The 15,829-nt window shown below is 41.8% G+C and overlaps 1 protein-coding gene across 4 annotated transcripts in view; it reads left to right on the plus strand.

Annotated features, from left to right (window-relative positions):
- Positions 1–15,829, plus strand: part of Mer (ezrin/radixin/moesin family protein merlin) — a 91,625-nt gene that overhangs the window by 53,602 nt on the left and 22,194 nt on the right. For all 4 annotated transcript variants that reach the window (XR_011040252.1, XM_068351888.1, XM_068351887.1 and 1 more), the window contains exon 9: positions 15,547–15,794. Coding sequence is in view for 3 of the 4 variants with exons in the window: in XM_068351888.1 (XP_068207989.1) it covers positions 15,547–15,794 (248 nt within the window). In the remaining variant the exon portion in view is untranslated. The remainder of the gene's footprint in view (positions 1–15,546; positions 15,795–15,829) is intronic.

Here is a 15,829-nt window from a genome sequence, read left to right on the forward strand (position 1 = left end):
TTCATTTGCTTAGAATTATTCTCCTGTAAAACTTTTGAAATTCAGTTTACTAAATAATATCTATCTTCAATTCCACAGCAAATCCTTTTTGTCAGCCCAGTGATTTTCAGAAACACTGAATCTGTACTCTGGTATTAATACCTACAGTATTTAATGATGATTTACATTTGTTAGATACTTTTCAAATGACATTCACTATTTATATTTTGGACTCCTAACTGCTCTTTTTTCATCTTTAAATTTAGACTCTTTTGCTCTGTTCCTCACTAATTGTTTAAACTTCTTGAACTCCATAATTTCAGTGAGTCCTACCTGTGTTCACTGAGCTTCCCTGTTTAATTCCTCTACTTTTCGACCTCTTAACATTAAAAGATTAAAATAATTTTCTCTCTCCCTCAATCTCTTGTTCCAGTTGCCTTCCCCACCACTCTTGTTGCCTTCTCCACCACTCTGAATTGGCTTGGCCCCTAAGTATGTTATAGTTTGGGATGCCATCTATTATGCTCCATGATAAACAAGATTGGCTGGGTGATGCTATATATTTACAGTAACTTCTCTTGCTTCATGGTAGTTTCCTTACCTCGGAAGTGAATTGCCCGATTTGGACCAAGTATCGCTTGTACCTGGGAGCCTGATATTAAACATTATTTGGAAGCGTTCTCAGCTGTTGCCCACAGTGTTCCCAAGATAGTGCTCTTTGTGTTGCAGTGTCAGTTAATAGTCTCAGTGTTCCCCTTGTAGTAAAACCCATAGTTGAGTGTTTTGTGTTGCGGTAGGTGGAGGAAGCACTTATAGTTTCATCCTTAGAGCATATGTTTTATTGGTCGCCCAGACCTTGACCCTTTTGTGACAGCAAGGAAGAATGGTCGGTTAGAGGAAGGATTGTTCATCCTCTCTCTTCTTCCCCCTCCAAACTTTTCTCCTTTCTCCATTCCCTTCATTGAACGTTTCCTCCGTGAGAAGATGACTAAGATGTTCATGTAGGAGCTCCTTTTCCTAAAGGTTCCATGGGACTTCGCTGTCCTCCTTCAAGAGGTAGAGGCGTCACACTCCCACGAACGGGTCCCTTCAGTATCAGTAAAGCGAGCGTGGCCAGTTTTACAGTTACTCGTGTTGCACAGTGAGCAATTGATTGGTCCTACTCGGACTGAAAACTGGCTAAGGCTTCTCTTAAATAATTGTATTTATGAGCCATAGCTTTTTAGCCAACCTGGGGATGAAGTTATTGATTGGATAGCCTTGTATTGAACATTAGCCAGAACTGGCAAGTCACGGTTCGGCTCTTTCACGACTTTCGGAAATAAGTTACTCTTGTGTTGTTATGAATGTATAATATAGCATTAGCATAGAAATACATCTCGAAACTGCGATGTACTTGAGGGCATCGGCGGGCTCGGAAATTATTTTTGAACGACAGTTTTGGGATTCACAGTTTGATTGTGTTTATAACAAAGTATTTCCTTAAATTTTACCTGAATTGAGCAAATAGTTTTTTAATTAATTTAGTTTTTTTTTTGTTTTATTCCATGTTTTTCAAAATCTCTTCCTCATTTTATGAAAAAAAATAAATATATCACTATTTATTAGTGAGTATAAGATATACAGAATGCAAACAATAACTTTACAAAGCACTGAAATGTATTTTTTTTATTATTTTTTTTACATCAAAATTTTACAGTACAGTATTACATAGATAAAAAAAAGCGAGGATTAGATTCAAAATTAATTTCTTGAAATACACCACAATCAGGCATTATAAAGGTTTTTGAATCTTTAAAACAAATGTAGATAGAATTTGAAAGGAAAAAAATAATGTTTTGAGAAAAACTCATTTAAAGATTTGTCTACTTGCCTTCACTGATAGAGCTCTTAGGTGATAGCTACAAGGATCCTGGTCCCATTCTTTCAAAAGATATATTATACCCTCTTATGATATGCTAAAATTACCGGTAATAATAAAATCTTATATGGGCTTTTCATAGTTGCCAACTACTCATTGTTGCCAGGTTCAGTTGCTTTAGAAGGCTCCTGATTTATAGTCTTCACCTTCTTTTCGTAGTTTCATTTTTTCTTTTTTGTCTTATATTTAGACATCCTCTTTCTCTGTCATTCTTTTTTATTGTTAGTTTTATACCCATACCCTGCAGAGTCCCTTAGGAATGGTATCAATCAGCTAGTAATATAGTCAATAGTGTGCTCAAGGGTTGCAACAGGTAATGCACTGAACAGGAAGGTTGTTTATTAATCGGAACACGTGCTCTCACACACATTGTTATTGTTGCCCAACGTATCCTCTAGAAAACAATAAAATATGAATATAAACATAAGTATTGATGATTTTTCTCAAGTTATGATTTCAGTTGTCGCTATGGCTGAGATAAGGAAATTCAGGGTATATATGTGTGGACAAAATTGACTCTAGCCTATAAGGAAGCTTCTAAAAGGCATAATCTTTTGTCTGGCAGTGTATCAGACCTTTTACAGCGTAGAAATTATGAAAACAGAAAATGGCTGTTTATAAGTACTTTGGGTCTGTTGTTGCAGCAAATGTCGGAGTGGAAGCAGATGTATATCTGAGAGTGAATGAAGGATGCAAAGTGTTTGGGGCAGTGAAAGGAGTGGTAAAGAATAGAGGGTTAGGCATGAATGCAAAGAGAGTTCTGTATGAGAAAGTAATTTTACCAACTGTGATGTATGGATCGGAGTTGTGGGAAATGAAAGTGACGGAGAGACAGAAATTGAATGTGTTTGAGATGAAATGTCTGAGGAGTATGGCTGGTATATCTCGAGTAGATAGGGTTAGGAACGAAGAAGTGAGGGTGAGAATGGGTGTAAGAAATGATTTGGCAGCCAGAGTGAATGTGATTGTGTTGAGGTGGTTTGGCCATATTGAGAGAATTGAAAATGGTTGTCTGCTAAAGAAGGTGATGAATACAAGAGTTGATGGGAGAATTACAAGAGGAAGGCCAAGGTTTAGGTGGATGGATGGTGTGAAGAAATCTCTAGGTGATAGGAGGATAGATGTGAGAGAGGCAAGAGAGCGTGCTAGAAATAGGAATAAATGGCGAGCGATTGTGACGAAGTTCCGGTAGGCCCGGCCGCGCCTTAGATGACCGCGGAGGTAGCAGCAGTAGGGGATTCAGCATTATGAAGCTTCATCTGTAGGGGATAACGGGGGAGGGTTGGCTGTGGCACCCTAGCAGTACCAGCCGTACTCAGTAGAGTCCCTCGTCAGGCTGGGAGGAGCATAAATAGGAAACTTCCCATTTTTTTTCATTTGTTTGATGTCGGCTACCCCTCAAAATTGGGGGAAGTGCCTTGGTATATAGATGACCAAATGTGAATATATTTTAAGGCTGCCAATACGCTTAATGAATTTATTTTTGTTACTCCAGTATCTGAGCCTTATAGTTGTGGTTAGTATACAGTGCTGTATTTTTAGAATTTAGGATAGCTTTAGTTCCTTTTGGTACTTTGCCATTGGAGGAAAGAGCGTGATTATTTCTGAAGTTGTTGAAGAATTGCAAAGTGAGGATTCATCTTAAAGAGCACAAGTGAAGGAAATTTCTAGGAACTATGGCCTCCTTATAGAAATTCAAAGTGAAGGGAGGCCAAGGAGAGAGTTTTAAATTTTATTTTGAATATCATTGAAACAGGTGATCCAATGTGACTAAACATATGTTCCCCCTATGCAGAATCAGTTAGACCTAGTCAAATGGTGGGGGAACCATTGTCATGTTTTTCACTTTAGAGATAAGAGTTCCTGATATTTCCCTCCAGCAATGCTTCCAAGGAAGGATGGGACTTCTTTTAAATTACCTTCACATTGCAGGGAACTGAACAAAACAAGAACTTGCCCCTTCTCATGATCTCCCTGGACCCTTTAGAAGTGTTCAAGTCAATTCACTCTTGAGAACCTTTGGTGATTTGGAAATGTTACAGTTTTTATGTACAAGAAGACAGCTCTAGTATGCATACAAAAAGGTATAGACTAGGTTTGGATCTTACTTCATGTAGCAAAGGAGTTATGGTCATGGACAGAAATGAGGGGATATCTAGCTGCTGCTGCAGTTCATCCCCTGGGAAAATTAATATTCTAGCTTAATAGTTTAAAGGTTTAAAGGTCGCTCATGAATGGCAGAGGCAAGGGACAGTGCCATTGCCCTAGCAATCAGGACAATGCCCTAGAGACTAACCATGTATTATATGATCAGCGCCCAAGCCTTCTCTCCACCCAAGCTAGGACCAGGGAGGGCTAGGCAGTGGCTGCTGATGACTCAGCAGATACACCTATAGGCTCCCCCAAACCCCCCAACCTTAGCTCACAAGGACGGTAAGGTTGCAGACATTAATGGCATTAACGAGTCTGAGCGGGACTCGAACCCCCGACTGGCAAACACCAGGCAGAGTCGTTACCAATCAGGCCACAGCAACCTCTACAGGAAATGGCAAGTACTTCCAAATAAGTGGTTTCTTAACCCATTGGCCTATCGAGAGATTTGGAGCTGGTGGGAAAAGCCAATAATAGAAGTGTGTGTGACCTCCCCAACAGGAAAATGGTAGTGTTATGTTCCCCAGTCTAAGATCTTGTTGGCATGGAGAGTAGATACCATATTACAGGATTTGGTGGGCCTGTACTTTATTACTTTCTTCTAAATACTTTATTACTTTCTTCTAAATGCATTCCTAATATCTTCGAACAGCAGTTATTCTCGGATCTCTGACTTCTTGTTTCACAGTTCCTAAAAAGACTGCCTTGCAAGATCGATGTTCTCAGAGAACCTCTTTATCACAAGTGATGCAGTCAAGCCCCCAAATGCTTCAGTTAACTGCAGGGAGACTATCCAGTGTATCTTGAGAGAGCAAGAGTTTTCTTTCACTGTAGATTGTCTGTTTTAGCTTCTAAAAGACAATCCACTAATTATTTATACCAAAGGAAATAGTAAGTTTATTTTGGTTGATGCAAATTTAGAGGAATTCTGGTCACCAAGACCAGTTTAGACAATATTGTTAAATTTTACATTTCTTTTTACATGATATACATCCTTTATTTTAACTGCTAAAGCCCACAGTTTAATACCATCCTCAGGCATAGTAGATTAGGTTTATCCTCTTTGTTTTAAGGTTTTTAATACTGAAAAACTTCTTGTCATTAGGTCACTTCATTGGGATTTAGATGCAGTCCACAGTATGAACAATTTTAAAGATTTTCATTCAGGGATCTTGCAACCAAGACTCCTTCATTTGGCATTGGTAAAGAATATGAGTAACTTACAGGCCATTTCCAAAAATTTGGGCTTTGCTGTTGATGAGATTAATTTATAATTTTTTACAAAGTTTAAGGGCCAAGAAGATATATAATTTTAGGTGTTAAATGAGAACTAGTTGAACGGCCGAGAATAAGACTAAATTTATTTCTCTAATTACAATATTTTTTGTGCTTGAAGGATCTAAGTTAATGAGTCATTCATCCCTGCCACTTTACTTACTCCTTGTGAAATTGATTGTGTAGCTATGATTAATATAATTTGGCAAACTAATGTTCCAGTGCATATTTCTATTCCAAAAAACTTAAAACTCTTCAAGAAACACCCCCTTTTTCCACCGGTATCTCTAAGATTATTTTGGAGATGGTGTGGCTGAGTGTAACCTCAAGCAAGTGAACCGTACCCCGAGGCAGTGGAAGACCATGGTACAGAGGCTATGCCACTACCCAAGAATAGAGAACAATGGTTTAATTTCGGAGTGTCCTAGAAGAGCTGCTTACCATAGCTAAAGAGTCTCTTCTACATTGCTAAATTTGTCCGTATAACCAGGTTGTCAGAAAGTGAGTAAGGATTCAGGAGATGGGTTTCTGTCCAGTTATCCTGCGAAAGATTCATCTACAAAGATTGTATCAGGAAAAAAGTCACTAATTAATTTGTGGGTTTTGAAAACCTATCAAAGAATGTTATGTTCATCCTTAAAGGTTTATTGGTGAAAGTGCATGACAAGTTAAGGACTTGAAAGTTAGGGTTCATGATATTAAGATTTATGATACTTCTCATAATGTTTCTCTGAATTTCTTTCAAAGATCTTGGCTTCAGCTCAATGGTGTACCCGATCCATGTTAGCCAAACACTACGTGAAGGAGCCTGGTTTTCTTATTAAAGTTGCTGGGCATTAGGTCTTGTAATGGCAGCAACGGCTGTTCTAGTTTAACTGGTTCTTTAGGTGTGTATTGGGTAATTTTGCATTAGTTATAGGATAGGTTGAAAGTTGCAGTTGCTTTCCTGCCCCTGCAGAGATTCGTTTTAGTTTTTCTCACTGGAATCGGGGTGTATTGAGAATGAAAAAGGTTTTAGCTGAAGTGATTTTATTCTGTGAAGCCTTATATATATTGTTGAAGTATAAAGATGATCTATTTCAGGTTTATAGTTTTTAGATTTAGGCTTGTTTCTTTAAGGTTTTTTTCCTTGCCCACCTCTATAAGAAAGTGGGATTTAATAAGGGAACCCAGATAAATTTTTTTCAAGTTAACAATTTTAGTAATAAAATTTATTTCAGAACTTACCCGAGGTTCACCTAATCTCTCACCTCCCCCTAATTGGTTATATCAAAAGTTCCTTTAGGTATAAATTTGACTTTCAAATATGAAGCGCCTCCAAATCGATATTGTGTATCATGAAGTGTCACAGATAACGTCCCGAACTGTAACATACTAGGGAGAGAAAGCAATTGGAGTGAAGTAGAGAGAGAATTGTTATAATTCTTTAATTTTAGAGTTTAAAAAGGATGAGTGTGGCAGGGAAGCACAATGAAACCCAGGTGAGTATGGAAATTAAATTGAATATTAAAAAATTTACCTTAAATAGAAATCCTCTGCTAATCATTTCAAGCTTAGAAAATGTGATTTGTTTTTGTTCAATTTTTAATGATAATAGATATTGAAAAAAATTGCATGATCAGCTCTATTTATTTTCTCATACTGTATTAGAACTGTTTTGTTCTTCTACATTAAAAAGTTTTCTTTACTTTAGTGTTGTCAAATCTGACAGTTAAGAGTTTTTTTAGTGTGTTTATTTCCCTAGATATAGAGACCCTACATTATAACATGTATTGTATTAGTTAATGCTGTTAAATGTGAATTTACACTTGGTTGACAAATGAGTTGAAGATAATAGATACTCAATAATTTTTCTAAGGTCGGTTTGGATTAACTTTCCAAATTGAATGATGTTCAAACTATCTGTTGATCTTGTGTAACTTGCCCATTGATGATACCACAATGTATACAGTATTTGTTGAAATGCTGTTTTACCGATTTAGGAAAATATACTTTCTTTCTTTCACAGAAATAAATTTTTATCTCTCAAGAAAAGAAACTTTAGAAATACTATATATTAAAAAATAACACAGCAAATATTTGTTGTATTAAAAAACATACATTCCTCTATGCCTTTCAGAGTTATAATTTTAAATATTAAACTTAGCCGGTGAATATATAATAGCTGACGTCTCCGGCGGCTCGACAGAAAAACACAAAAACTCGCGAGCGATCGCTATGAAGGTTGCGGGTGTGCCCACCAGCGCCAACTATCGGCCAGATACCGCATATATATGTAAACAGCTCCAGTTCTTCTCTGTCGGTCTTGTCGACAAGTTGATTCCATTACTCGCTGTTAACCTGGAGTTTTTCAACAGTCTTGGTGAAGTACTTCTTTTTGGTTTTGAGCTTTCGCAGTGCAGGTGTTTTTATCTTCAATTTAAACTCTTGAACTCTTTTTTTGGATAGATTTAATTGTTGATGACTTTGGATTGTTTTTGGACTTTCTTTGACTTTTCAAAATGGCTGACCCTTCTCCAATTCCTAAATTTCGTAAATGTAATGCTAGGGATTGTAACAAACGTCTTCCAAAGGCCTCTCTCGACCCACATACTGTGTGTTCTAATTGTCGGGGTAAAACCTGTCAATTAGGAGATCGGTGTGATGAGTGCGTGGTACTTTCGGAATTCGACTGGCTAGAGTTTGATAAGTATTCTCGTAAGCTAGAGAGAAATAGGGTGAGGAGAAGTTCCTCTAGATCATTAGAATTTTCCTCCTCCCATGCCCCTGAACCTAATCCTTCCCCAGTAGTAGTTGTGCCTGAACCTTCTACTAGCACTCATGAACCATCAATGCGGGATATGTTACGTGCCATTCAAGCTTTGGGCGAGAGAGTTGAATCTTTAGCTACGGACCGTAATCAACTCATGGCGGATGTAAAAGAGTTAAAGTGTCAGAGTGCCACATTAGAAAATCGTGGGGATAAAGTGATTAGTGCGCAAAGTGTTATCAGTGTTGCGACCGAGGGTTCGTCTGTTCGTGCCTGTCGTTCGCCTAGTCCGAGACCTCTTGCAAGCTCCCATGCACCAGGGAGAAGTAATGTCGTAGGACTTATGGGTTCGAGAGGCTTTAACCAACGGACAGACGTTCCCTCTATGGTTTCGGGCGTGTCTCGTCAAGACCGCCCCTACCATAAGACGAGCGAGGCGGTTTTCTCCTCGTCATCCGAAGGCTTCTCGCGTAAGAAACCGTGGAGCAAGGTTTCGAGACCCCTAAAGCGAAAGTCAGTCCCTTCAGGACAGGTCCAGCGTCCTGGTTGTAGCCATTGGGACAGCTCTGACCCTGTGCAGTCATCGGAAGACTGCTCGCCGCCTAAACAGAAGCGTAACACAGGCTCCGAGAGTCTTAGTGTAGGCAATGTTTTGCAGTCACAGACGTTACCCTCGTCTCGAACCGCACCCACTCCCGTTGATCCTAAATGGGTTGTACTGCAAGATATGCAGAATAAGCTTGCCTCTCTTATGGAGGATTATACTGCTGAGCAGGTTCACGATGATCCTCGCCGTTTAGCTGATCGAGATCCTGGCCGTCAGCCGCCCAAACGAGCCTTTGCTCGTCCTGTTGACGTTGACGTTACAAAGTCACGTCAGTCACGTGACGTAGAGCCTCACTCGATGCAGTCCCGTGTTGACTTTCAGCCGCTTGTGGACGTTCAGACGCTGCCGCATGCTCGTGTTGACGTTCAGGACATTCGCCAACCAGCGAAGTTGACTTGTTTTGACGTTGAGCGTCAAGCACCGCAGTCAAGAGTTGTTTTGACTGCTCAGTCTAGGCAGTCAAGGCAGTCTCGAGTTGACGTCGAGCGTCCTCCCGCTCCTGTTGTTGTTGCTAGTCAGTCCGTTAAGCAGTTACATGACGTAGCGTCCTGGACTGCTACTGATGCTCCTGTGCGTGTGGACTCTGCTTGTCAAGCATTGCCACCAAGGCAGGTCTCTCCCTTGCTCGAGACTCATCAGTTGTCGGACGAGGTTCCTTCAGATGAGGACGTTGCTGATCCTCATCCTGATGATAATCCTTTGGACGTTTTGTCGGATGTAGAAGAACCTAAGGCTGTTCAACCTTCGATGGATTTTAAGAAGATCATGATGATTTTCAAGGATCTTTTTCCAGATCATTTTGTTGCTGTTGCTCCTCGTTCACCTCCGTCTGAGTTTGCTCTAGGCTTAGCTGCTACCAAGCCTGCCTTTACTAAGCTAGTGCTTTCGCGCTCTTCTAAGAGGGCTTTACGTCTTCTAGGCGACTGATTGGATACCAGGAGGAGTTTGGGGAAGACGGCCTTTGCCTTCCCACCTTCTAAGCTTGCTTCTAGATCGAGCGTCTGGTATGACACGGGAGAAGTTCTCGGCTTGGGAGTCCCTGCCTCTGCCCAGGGTGACTTCTCAAGCCTCGTAGACTCTCCCCGTCGCCTGGCCATGAGACGCTCGAAGATTTGTTGGTCCTCCTCGGACCTTGACCATCTACTTAAAGGCGTATACAGGGCCTTTGAAGTTTTTAACTTTCTTGATTGGTCTTTAGGAGCATTAAGTAGGAAGATCTCGTCTGCCGACCAAGATGTATCCTTACTTATCATGTCCTGTATGGACAAAGCCATCCGCGATGGCTCCAATGAGCTCGCCTCCACCTTTACGTCGGGAGTCTTGAAGAAGAGAGAAACCCTTTGCTCTTTCCTTTCAGCAGGAGTTACTCCCTGTCAGAGATCGGAACTGCTCTTTGCTCCCTTATTGGCTGCCTTGTTTCCACAACAGCTGGTTAAGGATATAGCTGCTTCGCTTGTGCAGAAGGACACACATGACCTGATGGCGTCCTCTGCTCGCAAAGGAGCTCCTTCTTCATCCTTTGCTGTGAGACCCAGGATCGAGACTCCTGCGTCTAGATTTATCCCGCCCTTTCGTGGCAGAGCTCCCAGCAGGGGAGGCTCTCGTGCCGAGGGAAAGAGAGGTAAGAAGAGAGGAGCCAAGTCCTCCCGTGGCAGAGTCTGACTGCCCACAGCCTCAGACAGCGGTAGGGGCCAGATTGAACAGCTTCTGGCAGGCCTGGGAGAAGAGGGGTGCAGACCAAGAGTCTGTTCTGTTGCTCAAAGAGGGGTACAAAATACCGTTTGTACGCAAACCTCCTCTAGTAACAACTCCCATAGACCTCTCTCCCAGGTACCGAGAGGAGTCAAAGAGACAAGCCCTAAATCAAGAAGTGTCTCTGTTGCTAGAGAAGGGAGCGGTGGTGAAAGTCTCGGACCTTCAATCACCGGGGTTTTACAACCGTCTCTTCCTAGTCCCAAAGCATACAGGAGGTTGGAGGCCAGTGCTAGACTCAGTGCGCTCAACGTTTTTGTTACGAAAACAAAATTTACGATGGAGACCACGAAGTCCGTCTTAGCAGCGGTCAGAGAGGGAGACTGGATGGTCTCTCTCGACCTACGAGATGCGTACTTCCACATTCCTATACACCCGGATTCCCAACCGTTTCTGAGGTTTGTTTACAGGAATGTGGTGTACCAGTTTCGAGCCCTGTGCTTTGGCCTCAGTCCTGCTCCTCTCGTGTTTACGAGGCTCATGAGGAATGTGGCAAAATTCCTTCATCTATCGGGAATCCGAGCCTCCCTGTACTTGGACGACTGGCTTCTCAGAGCATCGTCCAGTCATCGCTGTCTGCAGGATCTACATTGGATGTTGGGTCTGGCCAAGGAGTTGGGACTTTTGGTCAACTTGGAAAAGTCCCAACTGATCCCATCCCAGACTATTCTATATTTGGGGATGGAGATTCGCAGTCTAGTTTTTCGGGCTTTTCCGTCTGCCACCCGAATAGAACAAGCCCTGCTCAAAGTCCAACTAATGCTGAAGAGAGAACGTTGTTCAGTAAGGAGTTGGATGAGTCTCGTAGGGACTCTCTCATCCCTGGAGCAGTTTGTCTAGCTAGGGAGACTGCACCTTCGGCCTCTCCAGTTCCATTTAGCCTCTCACTGGAACAAGGGCAAGACTTTAGAGACGGTATCAATCCCGGTCTCCGAACCAGTAAAAGCATGCCTGAACTGGTGGGACAGCAATATCAGTCTGAGAGAGGGCCTGTCCCTAGCAGTCAAGAACCCAAACCACGTGTTGTTCTCAGACGCGTCGGATTTGGGTTGGGGTGCGACCCTGGACGGTCGGGAATGCTCGGGTCTGTGGACCTCAGTTCAGAAGAGCATGCACATCAACGGCAAGGAGCTATTAGCAGTCCACTTGGCCTTGATGAATTTCGAGAACATTCTTCGAAACAAAGTGGTAGAGGTCAATTCAGACAACACCACAGCTTTGGCATACATCTCCAAGCAAGGAGGCACTCACTCCCACACGCTGTACGTGATCGCAAGGGACCTCCTCATATGGTAAAAAAATCGAGGCATCTCCCTGTTGACAAGGTTTATCCAGGGGGACTTGAACGTCTTGGCAGACTGTCTCAGTCGGAGGGGTCAGGTGATACCCACGGAATGGACCCTCCACAAGGACGTGTGCAAGAGTCTTTGGGCGACTTGGGGTCAACCCACCATAGACCTCTTTGCCACCTCGTTGACCAAAAGGCTCCCAATCTATTGCTCACCAGTCCCAGATCCAGAGGCGATCCACATAGACGCGTTTCTACTGGACTGGTCTCACCAGGACTTGTATGCATTCCCACCATTCAAGATAGTCAACAAGGTACTGCAGAAGTTCGCCTCTCACGAAGGGACAAGATTGACGTTGGTTGCTCCCCTCTGGCCCGCGAGAGAGTGGTTCACCGAGGTACTTCAATGGCTGGTAGACATTCCAAGGAGTCTTCCTCTAAGGGTAGATCTCTTACGTCAGCCCCACGTAAAGGATGTTCATCAAAGCCTCCCCGCGCTTCGTCTGACTGCCTTCAGACTATCGAGAGACTCTCAAGAGCTCGAGGCTTTTCGAAGGAGGCAGCCAGTGCGATTGCGAGAGCGAGGAGAGCTTCTACCATCAAAGTATACCAGTCGAAGTGGGAAGTCTTTCGAGACTGGTGCAAGTCAGCATCTGTGTCCTCTTCCAGTACCTCTGTAGTCCAAATCGCAGATTTTCTGTTACATCTGAGAAATGTTCGCTCCCTCTCAGCACCCACTATTAAGGGCTACAGGAGCATGTTGGCTTCGGTCTTTCGACATAGAGGCTTAGATCTTTCCAACAATAAAGATCTCCAAGATCTCCTTAAGTCTTTCGAGACCTCTAAGGAACGTCGTATGGCAACTCCTGGATGGAACTTAGACGTGGTCCTAAGGTTCCTGATGTCAGACAGGTTTGAGCCATTACATTCAGCCTCCCTGAAGGATCTCACCCTCAAGACGCTTTTCCTAGTGTGCTTGGCTTCGGCTAAAAGGGTCAGTGAAATTCATGCCTTCAGTAAGAACATCGGCTTTTCCACAGATAAAGCCACATGTTCACTTCAACTTGGTTTCCTGGCCAAAAATGAACTGCCTTCTCGTCCTTGGCCTAAGTCTTTTGACATACCTTGCCTGTCAGAGATCGTAGGCAACGAACTTGAAAGAGTATTGTGTCCAGTTAGAGCTCTTAAGTTCTACTTAGCTCGTACTAAGTCCTTACGAGGTGGATCTGAGGCCTTATGGTGCTCAGTTAAGAAGCCATCATTACCTATGTCAAAGAATGCCTTGTCATATTTTATCAGATTTTTAATCCGAGAGGCTCATTCTCACTTGAATGAAACAGACCGATGCTTGCTTAAAGTTAAGACACACGAAGTAAGAGCTATAGCAACTTCCGTGGCCTTTAAGCAAAATAGATCTCTGCGAAGTATTATGGACGCGACCTTTTGGAGAAGCAAGTCGGTATTCGCGTCATTTTACTTAAAAGATGTCCAGACTCTTTATGAGGACTGCTACACACTGGGTCCATTCGTTGCAGCGAGTGCAGTAGTGGGTGAGGGTTCTGCCACTACATTCCCTTAATTCCAATATCCTTTTAATCTGTCTCTTGAAATGTTTTTAATCTTGTTTTTGGGTTGTACGGAAGGCTAAGAAGCCTTTCGCATCCTGGTTGATTTGGCGGGTGGTCAAATGTCATTTCTTGAGAGCGCCCAGATTAGGGGTTTGATGAGGTCCTGTTGTATGGGTTGCCGCCCTTGATACTTCAGCTCCTGGGAATCTTTCAGCATCCTAAGAGGATGGCTGGGCTTCGTGAGGAAGACAAGACTAACAAGGCAGAGTAATCGTCATAGTCATCTTCCTTACCAGGTACCTATATATATTTGGGTTTTGTTATGATATAACTGTCAAAAACTCTAAGCATATATGCTGTAAACTGTATTAATACTGGTCTCTACCCACCACCATGGGTGTGAATCAGCTATTATATATTCACCGGCTAAGTTTAATATTTAAAAATAATATTTTGATTATAAAATAAATTTTTGAATATACTTACCCGGTGAATATATAAATTAAAGGCCCCCCCTTCCTCCCCGATAGAGACCCAGCGGGATGAGAAGAACTGGAGCTGTTTACATGTATATGCGGTATCTGGCCGATAGTTGGCGCTGGTGGGCACACCCGCAACCTTCATAGCGATCGCTCGCGAGTTTTTGTGTTTTTCTGTCGAGCCGCCGGAGACGTCAGCTATTATATATTCACCGGGTAAGTATATTCAAAAATTTATTTTATAATCAAAATATCATTTTTGTTCCTTCGCGTAAACAAGGCTTTCGTCCTTTTGAAATAAGGAACATGTCTTCAGTGGAGCTGGAATGGTTGTTAGTTTCATTAATAAGGTAGTGAAGTATGGATGTGAAATAAAAAAGAATGTACGTACATGTTGGGAAAGGAGGAATGTTGCAACCGATTTATGGCTAAACAAGGTGTAGATCCATTCTCTCTGTGTGTTATTGTGGGGCATGAGTTTGAAATGTGTTTTCCCTGAGAGGAATAGGGAGACATCCTACTCCTCGGATCAGCTATTTAAAAAACGTTACTTTCCATGTGCAGGAATGCTAATAAATCCAACAGGGGAAGACTATTAAAACCTATGCAGTCGGGTCTCTGTAATCATGGGCATTTAGTTAAGAGACCCCCTTCAATGAGCATAAAACAGTGTTATATTAGTGCCTTAGGGAATCGACACGCAAAAACACAGAAAAAATTATCGCTGCGTATGTGTGGTCGAATATCACCCTAAATAACTCTGTACTACGTACATTGTTTTCATATGGTTTCTATTACAGTGTTGCTATTTAGATTAAATTACAAGGTAATTGTAGATTTCAATGTACAAACATAGCTTGTCATCTAATACGTAGCCTATATCTACGTACGGTACTGTATTTTGTATGCAGTACTGTAATGTAAATATGCCCTAAGTAGTACTATTTCAATGAATGTATTACAGTAAATGGTAGAAATAAGATAAGCAAAAGTCTGTATGGCTCACTTACATCACTACTTACCATTTACGAAGTACAGTAATACGCAATGAAATTGTAATGCATGATGCCTTCCATAAGTTGCAGTAGAGTAGCATTAAGTATTGATCATGAACTTTACATGTATAGATACTCCTGTACAGTACATAGCAAATTCATAGATAACTTGACACTGGTGGAAGATACTTTTGCAATGAAGCACACTGGGACAATGAGACAGAGTTTGACAGAGAATTGGAGTTGTGCAGGGTGGGAAACAGCCTGAAAGCCAGGTTCAAAGAAACCATAGAAGCACAGGTTGTTTGAAAACATCATGCTGCATGCAGCAGTCCTAACCACGAGGTTCTGCGAAGAATCAAAACTGGAGATGACGGGTACCGAGTGTAATCACTAATCACAATGTGGAAAGGGGATACTGTACTTATTGATCTCACTATAGCAATGGAAAAACTCAATAGTGTTTGACTGATGTTGCTTCTTTCCATTAACTGCTAAATTGTTTCATTACTCTAGTAGGGTCATGTACTATTGAAAAGAGAAAATGGGAAAAATTTTCGAGTAAACCTCGACAAACTGGGCTACTGGAGGAGAAGCAATATGAATATCGGGCGAGTATGTAAATTAGAAATATTATTAAAGTTAAGTTTTTGACGGAAGGAAGCAAGGCTGGGTCCTTAAAGGATCTATATCAATCTTGTATCATTGAAATCTTTGGTAAGTGCATTTTTTTTATACTGAATAAAATTCAGGTTAATCATATGTAAAACCTCATTATTCAGGTTCGGGAGGCAGAGTTACTTGTGTCAACGCTGGTCTCTGAAGGTGAGAGGCGAGCAACAGAAGCAGACCGTCTTCAGCAAGAATTGTTGCGAGCAATGACATCTGAAAAGCAAGCCAAAGACAAGCTAACTACTTTTGTTAAGAATATAAACTCTTCCTTTAGTCATTCAGCTGCAAATTCTTCTGTTCTAAATACTTCCGTCTTCAATTCCTCTACGCACTTGCCTCCTCCACCTTACTCGCACAGGTTTGTTTCCTGAATCATTAGTCCTTTAAATTTGT

Source organism: Palaemon carinicauda, chromosome 28, assembly GCF_036898095.1.
Source record: "Palaemon carinicauda isolate YSFRI2023 chromosome 28, ASM3689809v2, whole genome shotgun sequence".
Taxonomy (NCBI): Eukaryota; Metazoa; Arthropoda; class Malacostraca; order Decapoda; family Palaemonidae; genus Palaemon; species Palaemon carinicauda.